Raw genomic sequence first — 18,197 nt, forward strand, 5'->3', positions numbered from 1 at the left:
GATGCCGCCCCAGGCAATCGCCCGTGTCGCCTGTATCAAAAAACCTCTACTGCATAAGGGCATAAGGAAGTTTGTCTAATGACACATTTACAAACCACCCGATTGTGGTTAAAAGAGAGAGAAGCACAACACCACCTCCATCTCACTTCCTTTCATGTGAACTGCTCTCATTATCAGGAAAACAAAACCTAATGTTCGGACATAACAGGTCATCACCTCATCAGAAGAATCAGAGAGCTTTAATGGACAATGATTGCAATCATTGTCCATTAAAGCTCTCTGATTCTTCCCCATGAAAGGGAATCAAAGAGCTCATGGTTAATATCATATTTACTTCATATTAGATATTAGAGCTTTGATTTAATAGAAAAGCCTCATACTGATGAGTGAAGAGGAAACCACAGTCACAGAGGGAGGAGGAAGAGGAGGGTGTGCATAGAAACTGATCACTTATAAACTTTTAACTTACCAAGTGTGAAGATGGGGGAAGTTTCTGTGCTGTGGCTGCTCTGTAAGTTCCCTCTGTTTCTACAAAGTTTAGTTAAAGATAGGCGCAAAAGGGAACAAAAACATTTCTCTGAAGTATGCTTTTAGGGATGTTTGGCTTTGTTACGATTAATTTGTGAGACTTACTCAGAAAGGTCGTAATGATACTCTTACAGGAAGTTTGCATGTTTTTCATTTTAATACATTTTAATACTGTTACGTCCTGCTAGGGCCGTAACAAATTTAAATTTTCTCCACTTTTGATTCAATTCCTTGTTTTCAGCACTTTTTCTCCTTCCTTTGCTGACTTTTCTTCAGTGTTTTTTTTTTCACTTTGCCCTCCGATCACTTCGTTAAACCTCTCAAATTAAAAACTAACCCAAGTGTCATTTGTCTTCAGTCCTGACCTCACTGCTGATCTACACGACAAACCAAGGTCAGTGAGCTTCGTCTTTGTTAGTAAAAACTTAATTTAAACATTCAGGTGTTGGTTTAAGGAAAAGTTTTGATTATTATTACTCATTGATGACATGATTAAACTCTCATTTCATACAATCTGCTTCACCCTGATGCTTCACAGGGCAACATGATGGTATAAAACATGAAAAAGGTCAAACTCGTGTTGTACCAAGAGAAAAAAATAAAATAAAATAAAAGGAAACAAACAGCTACAAAGGGAGGAGATGGTTTTAACAAGAGCTCCCATTGGTGGCCTCATTGATAATGAAAGCAGAAAAGGAGGAAGTGACGCTGTTACAGAGACAAACAGACAGTGATCGGAGCATGAGAGCAGAAAATTCATCAGCAGGTGACCAGAGCTTGTTCATCTGTGCAGTCTGGGACTATAAACTGTATATAAAAGATGGCTGAAGTCAAATGGAACAACAGTATGTTAATGATTAGTGAACTGTTTAAAGCTTTAGTTTTAGCTTCAATCGGGAACATTGTACTTAGAAGTGTCCGTACTTGGGTGAGAGGTCAATGCTAAGCTATTGGCTAATGCTAGCCAGTTAGTGCTAAGTGACATCCAAAGAAAATCCTAAAATTTCAATCACTAAAACTGGAGCAGAGACATCTTATATGTGCTTTTAGAACAATTAAAAATCTCACCTCCACTTGTCAGTACCATTAAATAAATATAGCAGAAGTAGTATATTTATTTTGTAGTACACATTTAGGTTTTTAATGATTATGTATGCAATATTTTCTTTATATTAAGACGTTTTTATTAATTAGAATTATAAAGACAAACTGTTAACTGTTTGGTAAAGTCAAGACATTCATTTAAAAATATGTTATGAATTAAGTCATTCAAGGGTGCTCATAAGTAGATTAGAGTTGAGATAAGAATCTGTTCATATGGTCTTAATGTTTAGCCAGTGGAGTAAAGGCATAAAGACAAAAGCGTGGAAAGATTGGTGCTTCGTATTGGAAGCATTTGTTATTTTTGCTAGCTCTTCTAGCTAACAGCAGCAGGCAACTTTTTCTCTCCTATTTGTAGCTTTTGTGGTCCTACAGGGGATTCTGTGTCACTGTGTATGCGAGGTAAACATGGCTGTGTGTAAAAAAATTAATGCCTTGCTAATGAAATACCTCTTAGTTTCAAACCTAACACAGGTAATTAAACATTGTTTATTTTGAATGAATTTAGGAACTGCCAGTAATCCCAATTAGCGTCCTGCTAATCCAGATTTGATAAACCTTAAAAGTCTGTACCTGGATCAGTGTGATTGCCAAAAATGGATCACTTACATATTTTTAAAAATTCAACATTTACGGTGGAAACTTGCTTGACCTTTGTGATCAGTGCTCAGGTTGACAGTTTCTCATATCCAAGTATTTTTTCCCTGTTTCATTCAGTTCGTCTGACTGTGAACCCAAACAGCTCTCAGTTCTTCAAAGAAAAGACTTTGTCTCTGAGCTGTGAGGGGGCCGAAAACTCTGCTGGATGGACTCTGAGGAGAAGCACACTTGAAGGACAGAGTCACTGTGGAGAAACGTGGGGAAGATGGTCCAATTGTTCCTGTAAGATCAGCATGACGCTCCCATGGGACAGTGGAGTTTACTGGTGTGAGTCCAGTGAGGGTCCCATCAGTAACATGGTTAACCTGACAGTCACTGGTAAGCTGAGTGTGTGGAGTTAGTGTTGATGAAGCTGTGTGTAAATGGATGAAATGCTGTAGTTTGTCTCTGTGTTGAGGTGGATCAGTGATCCTGCAGAGTCCTGTCCTCCCTGTGATGGAGGGAGATGACGTCACTCTGCTCTGTAAAACAAAGACCACTCCCTCCAACCTCCCAGCTGCTTTCTATAAAGATGGCTCCCTCATCAGGAAGCAGCCTACAGGTCACATGACCATCCAGCATGTTTCCAGGTCTGATGAAGGCCTCTACAAGTGTGACATCAGCGGTCATGGAGAGTCTCCATCCAGCTGGATCACTGTCACAGGTGAGGAGCTTCACTCTGATTTCAGCTCTGATTTCATCCACATATTCACCTGAACAGGTGGGATTCTCTCTACAGGTAATCCAATAACCACAGCCCTGCCTACATCTACACCCCCACCACCCACATTTACATCCCTCACCCCTGGATCAGCTTCACACCCTGATGCCCCTTCCCTCCAGCTTGAGTTCAGACTGCCTTTCCACCTGCTGGTGTTCTGTCCGTACTTCATTGCCACTGTCCTCATGGTGTCTTTATGTCGACGCAGAGCCAAAGGTAACACTTTGATTCCCCTCGAATATTTTTAAAGCTCGATCTGGGATTAGCTTATTTAACAGGCGCTCCTTGTTTCTTTGGTAACAGCACCACCTACCTGCACTGGACAAAAGTTGCCTGACGACTTGTTTGACTGACCACTGAGCATCAAGTGTGAGATGCAGCTTAGAAAAGTCAACATAGACTCTTTGTACAAAGATATGTCTGCTTCCTGATCTTCCCCTGTTTTTTTAGGCTTTTTCCATAAATCCTTTTAAAAACATTAATAGCAGTTGTTTTTGTTGCTTTTCACTCGTAAAATTTCTTAAATACATTCTTAGGATCAATATGTGAATCACCGAAGAGAGAGAGTTTTGTTTTCTTCTTTTTATGTCCATGAGTGTTTAATTGATGAATATTGTGCTCACTTCTGGTGTGCCCAAGTTTTAGTCTTAGGCCCTCTTCTCTTCATAATTTACATCCTCCTTTTTTGTACCATTTTCCGCAAATTTGATCTTCACTTTCACTGTTTTGCTGACGACATCTTGCAGGCCTGTTTCCTCCCTCCCACCTTCTTCTCTTACAGAATGCTTATCTAAAATAAAATCCTGGTTCAGCTCTAATTTTCTAAAGCTCAATGAGGATAAAACTGAAATCCTCCTTATTGGCACAAATTCAACCTATTGAAGGCGAATCATTTCTCACTCACCATTGATAACTCCACAGTTTTCCCTTCTCCTCAGGTTAAGAGCCTTGGTGTCGTTCTAGACAGTTCACTTTCCTATAAATCTCACATCAGTAATCTCTCCCTTTCTGCCTATTTCCATCTACACAGCATTAAGAGATTACGTCCTTCTCTTTCCACCCAGTCTACGTCCATTCTAGTCCATAGTCTCGTTCTCTTCCTTCCTCCTTCATTTACTATAGTAATTCTCTCTTACATGGTCTCCTTCAAAAATCCCTCCAGAAGCTTCAACTGGTTCAAAATTCCTCCTACCAGCACATCACCCCCATTCTCCAGGAATTTCACTGGCTCCCAGTGAAACTCCGGATGGTGTACAAACTTCTTCTGCTCATCTTCAAGGCCATTCATAACCTTGCTCCTCCTCTTTCTGACCTGTTAAGCACCTGACCTGCCTTTTTTCTGCCTCACCACCATGGGAAGCAGAGCTTTCAGCTGCTCTGCTCCCAGGCTGTGGAACTCTTTACCCCCAGATATAAGAAACATTGGTTCTCTCCCCCAGTTTAAATCTCAGCTCAGAACCCGTCTGTTCAAATCTGCATATTCACTGTGAACCCACTGTTTGTTCATTTTATCTTGTGCTTTTATTTTATTGTTCTTCATTGTGTCATTGTTCTATTATGTGTTTTATCCTATTGTGCAGTGTCCTTTGGTGTCTTGAAAGGCACATTTTGAATAAAATGTATTATTGTTACTATTATTATTATTATTATTATTATTATTATTATTATTATTATTATTATTATTATTATTATTATTATTATTATTATGAATACTTAACCGTTGGGACCTCTCTTTTCTTTAGGATTTATATTCAGTGCTCTTTATTGGCATAAAAACAATTACGTTTTCAATTCAGTTTGATTAATGCAGCACCAAATCACAACAAAGGTTGCCTTTAGGTGCTTTATATTGTAAGTACAATGAATGTTCTCTGTACAATAATACAGAGAAAAGAGAGAAAACCACAACAATCAGATAACCTCCTATGAGCGAGCACTTTGGCGACAGTGTTGCTGAGATTAGTTCATAGACTGCAGACTGTTAGACTTGATGGATAGGATTAACAACCTGTTAGCTGCAAATAATCATGTGCAGTTCTGAAAGCAGTCCATGAACTAACCTCAGCAAACGGCAGCTAACAATGTTAGTGCGGTGGCGAGTAGCCTTCAGTAATACTAATAAACCACACAGCAGTAGTACATTCATGTAGTTGTAAAAAGCATGACAGTATATTAAGTAATCCAAAGTCTTCAGAATACTTTACTCTCATTGAGTAACTTAACCGAATACGTTACAAAATACATTTGGGGGCATGAATTCTGTAATCTGCAGTGGAATACATTTTAAAAGTAACCTTTCCAACACTGTACATATATATGTATATGCTATATTTATGCTATATTTATGCTTATATTCATCTAATAAATAAAGTTTTGTTTTTTCAATAAAGAGGCACTCACAGTGTTTTTCCACTCATCAGTTAGATGGAAAGTCTGTGTGCTTATTGTGGTCTGGCTGTGGTTGACAGAGCGACACATCCTCTTTGAGTTTGTTTTTTTGTTCTTTTTCTTACTTTTACTGAACACTGCAGACTCAACACACTGAGCCCGTGAAGCTGAAGTCTGGGTTTACACTTCAGATCTCCTTTAAATGATGCCTCTGTCCTCCTAAATGGCAAAACCAAGACTGCGTGTGCTCGTTCACGCTTGTGGAGAGTTTCAGGCTTTCAAAGTGCGGACATTGTGACTCCTCCTCAGAACATATGCTGTGGTTTCTGTGGTTTTTGCTCCTCTACAGGCTTTTCAGAAAAATGCTTTCTAAACTTGGCTGCAGGTTTAAAACTGCCCCCCTGCTGGGCTGGGAGTCCTGCAGCTACATTGCTTTAAATAAGCACAATCATCCTCTGTACAAACTCTTCGAAGTAGAGCCTGTGACTGTCCAGTGTGCTCGACAAAATAAGCCGCTATTTTCCACTGCCATATTTTTTTTAAATTCCTTGGCTCTGCTGGAGTAACTTTGCATGACTCATAACTGAAAATAATCATTCTTTATTTTGTACTGGGCGTCCGTGCAGAACCTCAGTTCTGGAGTTCAACCTTGTGAACCCTCAGCTAGGAAGAAACAGTAACATTATTTACTTATGAGTGCTAAAACACTGCAAAGTGCTCCAGTAATATCCACTCATCCCCAACCCATTGAGTCAGATGGCCGCCCCTCCCTGAACCTGGTTCTGCTGGAGGTTTCTTCCTGTTAAAAGGGAGTTTTTCCTTCCCGTTGTTGCCTTGCCCCCTATGAGCAAGCGCTCATAGGGGGTTATATGATTGCTGGAATGTTTCAGCTTTTCTTAGGTTTTTGTCTTCACATTTGGTAGATTAGGTTCTATTTATATTTTCAAGTAATCATTTCTCCCTCTTCTTTAGTCTCCATCTCAGTTTTCTCTTTGTGTCGTTTACTTTTGTGTTTGCGTTTAGCTATTGTTTCTCATTTCCTTATTTGTCGTCTCCTGTGTTTCAGATCTAGTTTTACTTTCTCATTTTCATGTGGATTGTGTGCATCTGCGTCTTGTTCCTCCTCTGTCTGTCTGACTTAAAGTCACTAATGATCTTCTGATCGGAGCTGACTCCGGTCTTCTCATGATTCTCACTCTTTTGGATCTAAGTTCAGCCTTTGACACCATCTCTCACTCCATCCTTCTAAACAGACTTTCGTCTCTTTACGTCTCCGACACACCCCTAGCCTGGCTCCAATCACATCTCGTATTTCCATCTACACAACATTAACAGATTAAGTCCTATTTTTTTTCCACCCAGTCTGTGTCCATTCTTGTTCATAGTCTCATTACCCATTTCATTTACTATAGCAATTCTCTCTTACATGGTCTCCTCCAAAAATCCCACCATGGCTTCAACTAGTTCAAAACAGCCCCCCACATTATTACAGAACCCCCTCCTTCCAGCACATCACCCTTATCCTTCAGGAACTTCACTGGCTCCCAGTGAAATTCCGGCTATTGTACAAGCTTTCTCTGCTCACCTTCAAGGCCCTTCATATCCTCGCTCCTCCTTTCTGACCTGTTAAGCACTTTTCTGCCTGCTTATGTCAAACATCTTCTTTCCATCCAGCTTTCTGTGCCTTCCTTCCCCCTCACCACTATGGGAAGCAGAGATTTTAGCTGCTGTTGAACTCTCTACCCCCAGATTTAAGAAACATTGGTTCTCTCCCCTCAGTTTAAATCTCAACTCAAAACCCATCTGTTCAAATCTGCATATTCACTGTGAACTTAATGTTTGTTTATTTGAACTTGTTTTATATTGTTCTTCATTTTGTCATCGTTCTACTATGTGTTTTACTCTATTGTTAAGTGTCCTTGTGTGTCTTGAAAGGCACTTTTAAATAAAATGTATTATTGTTAGTTATATATGATTAAATTGTCAATAATGACTTTTGTTGTTGCTATTAATCAAGCTGCAATTAGTAAATGTCTTAATATTAAAAAATATATATATTATTTTTTCTTAATCAGATTTGTGTTTATTGTGGTTTAAAAAAGAAAAGAGAATAAATGGAGGGGAGAAACAACCCTCCTAACTACTCCGAATTACTTTTAAGAAAGATTCAAAGAAAAAGCATGAAATCATTGCAGATGAGAAGTGAAGAACTGCAACATTTCTGTATGTAAAAATAACCAAAGTCAAACACGCTGCTTATAAGTATAATCAGCTGATGATATTAGCTCAACTTATTTTTTTAAACCAGCATTTCATTTTTTTCATGTGTAAAAAGTTGATTTTGTGAAGTAAGTTGGCTTCTGATTTTAAAAAAGTTTAGTGTAAAGTAAAAGTACTTATAGTTACATTACAACTCTGACTTTACACGGTGGAGCATGGAGGGATTTACTGTCACATGGCTTAAAAATAAAAGCTGTAGGACAGCACTTCACCTACTGGTGATGGCCAGAGGGGCCGATGGCGCGATATGGCAGCCTCGCCTCTGTCAGTCTGCCCCAGGGCAGCTGTGGCTACAACTGTAGCTGCCTCCACCAGTGTGTGAGACTGAATGAATAGTGGAATTGTACAGCGCTTTGAGGGCCCCGAAAAGCACTATATAACTTGTTTGTTTACTTGCACTGCTTTAACTGGAGCCTCGTCCTCTCGTCTCTCTCTACTGCATGCAGCGGAGATAAAAATAAAGTTTACTTTGACTTCAGCAGCAAGCAGGCGCTCCGAGGGCTCTCCCGCTCACTTTTCGCATACAGAATTTCGAAAAAACATCGGTGCAAATTCTAAGTCTGTATCATAATGTCTGGTGTTTTCGTGTTTGTTGTTTTGTTTTTATTTTGTTTTATTTTGCGAGTTAGTTATTACACGCTGCTCCAGCCAGCCAGAGAATCCCCCGCCGCCGCCCCGCCCTCTCCTCCCTGTGCCGCAAGCAGCAGGCACCTCGCAAATGGAGGGCGCCCTTACTCTCAGCAAATGGGCGATAGAAAACCGATCGGTGCCTATGCTATCTCCAGTATGCGCTTGCATGACGTCGGGGCAGCATGAGTACGAGCATGAGTACGAACGGTTGCCGGTGATGCCGCCCCGGGCAACCGCCCGTGTCGCCCGTATCAAAAACCGCTAATGAGCCTACCTAACTACCTATCAATCATGCTGCCTTTTTCACTTGCCCTATAATCAGTTGATTTCACTTCTCTGTTGGAGGAAAATAGTGGCGCCGACTACAGTGTGGATATGGACATTTCTAAAGGATGAAGTTAAATCATCCTGCTCACACAACTTTGGCTCTTTACTGGTACTTGCACAGATTGCATGCTAACGCTAAGCTAGCCAAGAACCCAGAGTGACACTAAAGTCAGATGTTCGATGTTAAAACTCGTGATTCTAAATTGAGTATTGGGGTAAATGTGAATAGTTGTCTCTCTGTGTTAACCTCCACCTTTACTCCTATGCCTGTTAGGCTGTCAGAATTCCTCTCTCCTGACCAACACGCCAGAACTCCCTGAGTCTGCAAGAATGTCAGGCTATGGTGGTAACACTTCAGGATACCAAGACATTTTGGATAACTTCATAATGATAAACAATGGATTGCATTTATATAGCGCTTTTCGCCTATTAAGCCTACATTTGGGGCAAAGTCAGCAAACTGTCATTCCTGTCAGATTTCAATGTCTTTAATCAGCAGTGTGAACACACACAGAGCCCACTAACATCATGAATCAAATTTAACACATTTTCACTCGGTGCTTTAGACTTTTCTCTTACTAACGCAAATGTATTATGCACCTGTGTCCCATGGAGCTGATTGCGAGTTATCCCACAATTGCTACCAGTTAGTGTGAGGAGTGCTGTGGAGAGATGATTGGAGTCAGGAGCATCAGAAAGGAGAACAATTACTTGTATTGATTATTTCTCTGCCCTCCTCTTTTGCCCATGCACGGGAGCTGCTGAGGGACCACTCCTGTCATCTTCTGTTAAAAAATGTGTTTTGCATTCTGTCAGTAGTAAACTTCCTTTAACTTTTACTTTTCCGCTGTGGGCTTGTGTCCAGGTTTTATCCAAGTGCATGACAACTACTAATGTGACTTAAGCCTTGGATATGAGAGGCACTGTCATATGTTTGTATGACCACAATTGCTTGTATACATGCCTGAAAATGTCAGGGCATGCTCCTAATAAGGTGACAGATGATGTGCTGGGGCATCTCTTCCCAGATATAGACCAGGGCATCACTAAGCTTGGACAGCCTGAGGTGCAACCATGACAGAAACATAATGTCACATGTTGGATCTATGTCAGGTGAGACTCTGAGCTGGTACCACACCAACACCAATGCAGACAATTGTGTAGTTTCTGTCAGGAGCCCATGGTCTGTATAAAGATGGACGAAGCTACCATGACACCATGGCGTGATTTCTGATGCTGACCCTGATATAAAACCTTAACATTGTTCAAATGGAAGCATAAAAAAATATCCAATTTATCATAAATGGCAAAAATCACCCACAGAGGTCCAAGTAATTATATTTTTTTCACCAACCTACAAACATGTTTATTTCTGCTGTGCATTTGGACATTTTAATTGTCATGAATAACTGACGAGATCACCTAATTGGATAATGAGTTAGATCTGAGTCTGTGTACTGAGATGAAAAACGTATGAGTAATAATGAGAAACTGTACGAGTACATGATGATCATGTGTAGTACATCCATTCCTAAGAACCAGCACTGCACCCTGTGACTTACTTTAATACATCTTCAGTATTGATGAAACCACAAATATGTAACCATGTTAAAGCTGCCAAAGTGTCTGCACAACATTTAAAAGAGCATAAAGGTTCTTGGCACAAAGTCTGCATTCTTTGTGTGAGAACAAACTTTGTTTTTTTTAATTAACAACACTGTCATGAGGACTGTAAAATGATGTGAGAACTATAACTGAAGACCACTTAAAAAAAATCTACAAGAACGCCTGGCTGCTTGGGAAAAATTTAAAGACAATAAAGTTGGCTCAAGACTTTGCAAACACAACTTTTTCAGGAAAAAAAAGGACATCAAACAAAAGTCCCAGGAATGAGCTGTGTCCCTGCTGACGCATCTGTGAGGCATCTTCAGAGTGACAGAATGCTGCCACTCCAGTCCTCATAAAGGTACAAATGTGGTCAAATCAAAGTGTCAGATTATTAAAGTCAGCTCAGGCTTGGCATGAAATCGAGTTCGCAATGTACTTTCTTTTGGTACATAGCACAGAAGTCAAATGTTTCACACAGCAAGAATGTACAGCAAAGATATGCAAAGTGCTGAGTAAAATCCTTGAGCCACCCCTCAATTCTTTGTCTTTTCCTTCCAAGCAGCCAGATGTTCTTGTAAGTTTTTCGAGTGGTCTTGATCAGTAGTTCAACATGGTTTCTGGAGGTCTTTCAAAGTTTTTCTTTGGATATTGGCAGATTTACTTAATTGATTTTCTGTCCCATCCTTGTACCTGATCATTTTCTAAATTTCTTTTTCTTCATTTTCTGCTGTATATTATATAATATACCCTCCTGAGACCCAGCCTATACATTTACTTATTATTATTATTATTAAGCCTGATACTTCTCTTGTTCTCCACTTGTCCAGTTTTTAAGGAAACCCTGCACACCATGCCACAATATGCTAAGTCTTTAGCTAATAGCTTTTTGGGAATCACCTCATTGGTGCAAACATGCTATTTCATGTTTCCCAAACTGTATCAAACATTCTTCTGAAAGTAGCCGGACACAAGGATGGGACTGGAAACAATTGAAATATCTGAAAGACATTTAGAAAACCTGGAGAACTATTGCTCAAGACCACTTTGGAAATTACACAAACGCTGTTTAGAAGAAGCTAATTAAGAAATGAGAGGTGGCTCAAGATTATTGCAACTTTAATTGCCATGGTGACACATAAGCTGCAGTCTTATATTAATATATAATATAAAGCTGACACCCATCAGGTCCCAAAACCCATAGTGGGCAAAACCAATTGCTGCAGGCTCTGAGCGAGGATAGAAGCCTCTCACATGGACACATGGACCTTATAAAGAGGCGCAAACTGCTTTAGCAGGGTTTCTGCTGTTCTGCAGTCAGGCTGACAGAGGGTTTATTCACAGGCGTGCACATAAGTGGTCCGCAGGTGCGCAATCGCTGTCAAAATAAAAGAGGCACAACAGATAAGAAGTTGCAACGGGCGTTTGCGTACATATAAAAGGCACTGGTTTTGTCCGCAAGTGTGGGATTTTCACAGCATATTCTGCACCACATTTCTGTGCGTTCATCATTTGTTTGAAGCCAGCTCACCTCCTGCAACCACTTAGAATACGAATAGAACCACTTCCTAGAATACGCGCTTCTTTTGCGGTTCCTTCTGACATTTCTTTGGAGGTGGAGGAACACCAAAGTAATTGCTTTAAGGAGCTTGCTTCTTCGACATCTTTAAGAGTTCTAAACAAATGTCTGTCCTCCTCCAGAAAATCTTATGTACACAAACACGCGTCTCATTTTGACAGCCTATGCGCACCTGCGGACCACTTATGTGCACCCCTGTTATTCCTTTTTCTTTGCTTTCAGTGTCATGGTCTGGGTGAGTGCGGGGTTTTTCCACTCTGCTGGGCTCTACCTTCAGGTGGAGACTCTAATCAGCCTTCACACCTGACTGCAATCAAGTCACCAGCATTTAAGACCAGCACTCACAACAGACCTCTGCCAGATCTACTGCTAACTCACTACCCACCTGGTCGTCAAACTGAACTACACGCACCTCTGTCTGGTTTTCTGTTATCAGGTTGCACTCCCTTCATCGTGGAACATCACCTGCCTGCCTCCCTGCCAGGTCCGTTTGCGTTTAGGTCAAAAAATACTTGCAACAGTACACATACAGGAGGTGAAAATCTGAATTTATGCACACAGCGCTGCTGCTGTCTTCAGCAGGAGCAAAAGGATGAGAAACCCTGTTCCAGGAATGTGCTCTGTCCCTGCTGACTTGTCTCTGAGGCCTCTTCAAAGTGACAGAATGATGCCACTCAGGTCCTCACAGTGCTACAAATGTGGCCACAGCAAAGCTGTCGAAGTGTCACACAATTAATGATGTGCACAGGCTTGATATGAAATCCACAATAACCTTGTTCATGATGTACTTTGCCGTTGGTACATTGCACCAAAGGCACAAGAAGAATGTACAGGAAAGATATGCACAACAGTGTGCAAAACTCTTGTGCCAACCCTCGAGAGGTTGGTTCTAAACCATCTGCGCCCCCTGGTGAGGTCTTTATTGGATCCGCTGCAGTTTGCTTACCAGCCTGGCATTGGGGTGGAGGACGCCATCATCTACCTCCTGCACCGAGCTCTGACTCACCTGGAGAAGCCTGGAAGCACTGTGAGGATCATGTTCTTTTATTTCTCCAGTGCTTTTAACACCATCCAGCCACGACTTCTGAGAGACAAGCTGGAGCTATCAGGAGTGGACCACCACATGTCCCAGTGGATACTGGACTACCTCACAGAACGTCCACAGTATGTGAGGTCACAGGGCTGTGTCTCTGACACGCTGGTCTGCAGTATGGGGGCCCCACAGGGAACTGTGTTGGCACCGTTCCTCTTCACCCTCTACACTGCAGACTTCTCCATCAACTCCCCACGCTGCCACCTACAGAAGTTCTCTGACGACTCTGCCATAGTCGGCCTCATCACAGGTGAGGATGACTCAGAGTACAGACAGTGGACTCTGGACTTTGTTGACTGGTGTCAGCAGAACCACCTGCTGATCAACGCCAGGAAAACGAAGGAGTTGGTGGTGGACTTCCGGAGACGCAGACCCACCACACTGACACCGGTGAACATCCAGGGAGTGGACATTGAGATAGTGGACTCTTATAGGTACCTGGGTGTTCACCTGAATAATAAACTGGACTGGAGCCACAACACTGATGCTCTTTACAGGAAGGGTCAGAGCAGACTCTACCTGCTGAGGCGGCTGAGGTCATTTGGAGTCCAGGGAGTGCTTTTAAAGACCTTCTATGACTCTGTGGTGGCATCTGTCATTTTTTACAGTGTAGTATGTTGGAGCAGCAGTTTATCGGCAGCTGAGAGGAAGAGGTTGGATAAACTCATCAGGAAGGCCAGCTCTGTTCTGGGATGCACCCTGGACCCAGTACAGGTGGTGGGAGACAGAAGGACTCTGGCCAAAATAACATCTCTGATGGACAGAGTCTCCCACCCCATGCATGTAGATGTTGCTGAACTGCAGAGCTCCTTCAGTGACAGACTGCTGCATCCTCGATGCATGAAGGAGCGTTTCCGCAGGTCCTTCCTCCCTGCAGCTGTCAGACTGTACAATCTGAAATGCTCCCAACAAACATAGATGTTTACATCAATGCTGTAACTGCAACAAGTTAGTTAATTAACCAATTCGCACTACAACCTGGTTTGCCTCTTACCTGTAATTATTTTTATTTAATTTAATAACTGTACAGTACTCTCTGTTTATAGTAACCATTGTCCTTAATGTAAATATGTAAGAAAAATTGTGTATGTTTCTGTTCCGTGTCCTGTGTACTGTTTGTAGTATATTTGTCTTTTTGGCTGCTGTTACAACCAAATTTCCCCTTGTGGGACAATTAAAGGATTATTCTATTCTATTCTATTCTATTCTATTATATTATATTATATTATATTTTCTTTTTTATTTCCATCTTTTGTAGATTTCCACAAAGGTTCCACAAAGTAAACCCTGCACACCACAATGAAATACAGAAGTTTTCTGCTAAAAGCTCTTTGGGAATCACCATCTTGGTGCAAAAATCCTATATTATGTCTCTCAATCTGTATCAAGAATTCCTGCAAAAATGGTCACCTACAAGGAAGGGACTGAAAATGAGTGAAAAAGCATCCAATATCCAAATATACTGGACATCTTGTAAAAGACAACTTTGAAAATCCTTCAGAAAGAACATTTTTTTACAAACAGCTACAGGAAGTATAACATTGAGCTCTGAAAATTCATTTGCAGTGCACCTGTTAACAGGACAACAATTTAAAGTGTTTGAAGTTGTTAACTATTTTATGATGTTCTTTGGAATCATTTGGCAGATTAAATTTAAGATTATATGGGTTAAGGGTTGGAAAGCAGCCATAATGACTCACGCAATCTGTCAAATCCCACTTTAACCCGTGCAACATTAGCAGATTTTTTTTCTTTAGTAAAGTTTGTGTGGCTCTTTTAAATATTATACTATGGTTTGCAATTGCTCCAGTGATTCATTATATTTTTATATTTTATTGGTTTTAATGACACTTAAGCCAGAGTAAAATATAATGTAAAACTAAAAGTGATTTTAAAGGCATCTTATGTCTCAAAGCCCACCCACATTTGTACCATTTTCAGGACCTGTTGATCAGGTCCTGAAAAAGGTAAGCATTGGCCACATTAAAGGTGTCAAAACAGATAAGTGTGTAAACAGGTTTGGCATGAAGCCTAGGCTGAATCTTTCCTCCAGGCTTTGAACAGCAGTCAGGAGGAAAGAACATTTTAATTGAGTGCACCGGATTGGCATTAAATCAAGAATAACCCAGGTCACGATGTACTTTGTTTTATGACATAATAACAAATTATGGAATGAGTGTTTTGAACAGTAACAACAGCCTTCTTTATATTTTGTTTCCAAGGAGACAGACTTTCAGAAGAGGTCGTGAGCTAGTTGACCATTTTTAGAGAATCGTTGTGTTAAGCCAAAAGATCACCAGACTAAGGGAGCACTTTTATATCTACACATACCAGACAACTCAAAAGCAAAGAACCAGTTTTAAATCGGAGGGAGTTTGTCACTAGCATTCTGTCACAAATATACATCATTTGTTTGCATTTCTTTTGTTGAATCTATGAAAAAGGGCATAATGTGTTAGCCCTGCAACAGACAGGGCTAACACATCGTGTGCTTCATTTCACAGAAAGTTAGTTGTGTCTGCTGCAGTCAGTAACCAGGAACACTAGGAGCAGAAATAGAAATTAAGGCACTAAAGCAGAAAAATGATGGTGCACTAGCAAGACTCGCAGTACTGTGAGTTGTGAAGTCCCAGAACCCCGACTAACTCTTTGCTATCTTTTTAAGCAGGTGGTGCAATTAACCAGGGCTTGACTGGCTTGACTGAATCATCACTGAGAAGTTTCCATCAGGCAGCTCCACTGTGAACTATACCTCCACCCCTCCTCGGCAAACCTGCACCTTTACTTTATTTATTATTATTGAGTTTTAACATTGTTGTCTTTAGATATTGTGTGTGTTTTAATTGTTGTTCAGTGCTTTGTGACTTTTATCTCTGTGGAAATAACTATATAACTATATAAATAAACTTCACTTAACACCAAAGAACAATAAGTACACAAAAACAGGCTGAGACCCACATGCAGCTCTGAGGCTTTAGCAGTAGAAATAACAGAAATGAACTTTTTCCATGGTAAACATTCCTACTCTTCTTAATGGACAAAGAGGGATGCTTTCCTGAAATCCAGCCCCTCTGTTGTAAAAATCTGTTTTAATGATTGCCCGAAATTAATTTTAGACTTTTATCTGAGCCACTTTTTAGTCATAATTTGGTAAGTTTCCAACATTACCAGTTGTGACAGCTCAACAGTCACAGTGTCTTTTCTGCAGTGAACCAATAATCTTACACAATGTTTACTCAGGTTACTGCAATGGGGCCTCAGTCTTACATTTTTACTTTAGTATTGTATAATTTGCTGCTTCTAGCCCACAAGTTTTGTTTGTAAGCAGTCCTTAAATTTTGTCAACTCCAAAGACAAAAAAGAAATGTTTGCTCTAAAAATTTCCACTACATGACTCGTTAAAACTGCTGTAACTGATTTTTTTTTTATTATCTGATGTAGAATTGAGAAGTGACTCTTCACCCACAGCACAGGTGTGTTTTTCACAGACACACACAGCACGGCAAACACAAACTCTACATGCCAGAAAGGAAATAGTGTCTGGTATTTAAAATGCCGTATATTAAAAAAACAAAGTGACTTTATTACAAACAAGGTTATGATAAATGCTTATTTCATAGGTGAGGTAGGCTTCAAACTTATAGATTTTATTAATACATTTTAAAAGCTTTCTTGCTAATTGTTTACTGTTCCAGTCTAGAGAAATCTGTGAAATATCAGTGCGAGGAATCACGTTTTACAGACTGGTAATGGAGACAGACTCATTATACGTTTTTAGTTCAAACACTGAGTCTGGTGTTGTGTTATTTTTTTCATTTGGATAAATACACTGTGCCACATAAATGCCATAAATGATGGCAAAGTAGAGCAAGCACATGTGGCAGGGACTTTCTGTCCAATCAGACATATCTACCTGTGTGTCTTTCAGTTCCCTGTCGGCTGACTGGCTCCATACAAGATGCTCCGCCCCCTGCTCTTCCTGTCTGCTCTTACTGCACTGGCAGGTAAGTACACACACCCAGCGGTCATTTTGAATGTTTCCTCACAGTACCTGAGTAGCAACAGTAAAACCAGAGAAGAACAAAGTGACGAGGAGTAATGAAGGAAGCTTTAAATGCTGTATGGAGTTACACGTTCTCTCATTTGATAAAAGCTTGTTTTGTATCCACATCAAAGAATTCTCTTTTTTTTAATCACATATTTCATAAAGTTCTGATTCTGTAGTCATTTGTTGTGAAAGTAATGGCATACCCTAAAGGGACATTTTTACCAATAAACATAAATGCATGTTACAAGATTGGGAATTGCAGCACTGTCATAACTGACTTCAAACCTGAACAGCTTTTGCAATCAGAATCATCTGAATACACTGGTATGCCTAATATATAAACACAGTTGTTCACATGAGGCCTGGGAGATTCAAGGTCACTTTAAATCATTGAACTGTAAATCTAGATTGGTATTGATCCCTTTACCTTAATTTTAAAGTGTATATTTATTTCTTACTCTTCTTAAATTTACTGTTGACTTTTGGACCGGATGGAACTGGTGTTACAATGCTGGGTCTTATGACCCAGCATTTTGAGTTTTAGTTCATTTTGCTGTTTATAGTTTATGTTTAAGCTCATTAGATTTCTATGTTCATTTGCTTATTATATTCCCCTTGTGTTTTCTACCCTTGTGTTAAGCCTGCTTTATCCTTCATGTGTTTCATGTCTGTTTCTTATGTTGTCAAGTTCATGTAGTCATGTCAGTGTTTCATTGTTTCCTATTTTATTTTGAAAGAGGTCCTGTGTTTCGGTGCTCTGTTTTGCTCTTTCCCTGTGGGCGTCGTTATGTTCATGTTGTGTCTACTTTACCTTTCTGTCCCATGTTTCAGCTCCCTATGTTCTGTCTCAGTTGCTGTTAAGTTTACATGTTTTGAGTTCAGTCAGTGTGTTTCCTATTTTACTTTGAAGGTCCACGTCTCATGTGAGTGTTTCTAGTTTTGCTTCCCTTGTCTCGTCCAGCCTGATTACTCCCAGCTGTGCTCTCCTTCTGTGTCTCATTCCCTCGTTATCCCTCTGTGTATTTAAGCCCGGTGTTTCTCTTTGTCAGTGTCGTAGTCCCCCTCATGGCTGTGTTTCCCTGTGTGTTAGTTATCCATGTCCCAGTTTAGTTATATTTTTCGTGCCATTCTGCAATAAAGCAGCTTTTTGAGTTTAATTCTGGTGTGGTGAGTTTTGCGTTTGGGTCCTTCTCCTGCCTGGACACAGCCGAAAAATGACAACTGGAGCCTCGTCGTCTCTCTATATACTGTATTGTTT

The 18,197-nt window shown here is 40.4% G+C and overlaps 1 protein-coding gene across 2 annotated transcripts; it reads left to right on the forward strand.

The window, feature by feature from the left end:
- The first annotated feature begins 262 nt into the window (after positions 1 to 262).
- Positions 263 to 5,378, forward strand: LOC146521600 (low affinity immunoglobulin gamma Fc region receptor III-like). 2 transcript variants are annotated; one of them, XM_085155173.1, is made up of 6 exons: positions 263 to 511; positions 887 to 922; positions 2,347 to 2,607; positions 2,687 to 2,932; positions 3,008 to 3,205; positions 3,293 to 5,378. In XM_085155173.1, the coding sequence occupies exons 1-6, from the start codon at positions 481 to 483 to the stop codon at positions 3,340 to 3,342; spliced, it is 822 nt and encodes a 273-aa protein (XP_085011299.1). In that variant the 5' UTR covers positions 263 to 480; the 3' UTR covers positions 3,343 to 5,378. The 2 variants fall into 2 exon arrangements, with proteins under 2 accessions (XP_085011299.1, XP_085011298.1); XM_085155172.1 differs by having other exon boundaries at positions 263 to 2,607.
- Positions 5,379 to 18,197: the final 12,819 nt, after the last annotated feature.

This window comes from Neolamprologus multifasciatus, chromosome 3 (assembly GCF_963576455.1).
Source record: "Neolamprologus multifasciatus chromosome 3, fNeoMul1.2, whole genome shotgun sequence".
Classification (NCBI taxonomy): domain Eukaryota; kingdom Metazoa; phylum Chordata; class Actinopteri; order Cichliformes; family Cichlidae; genus Neolamprologus; species Neolamprologus multifasciatus.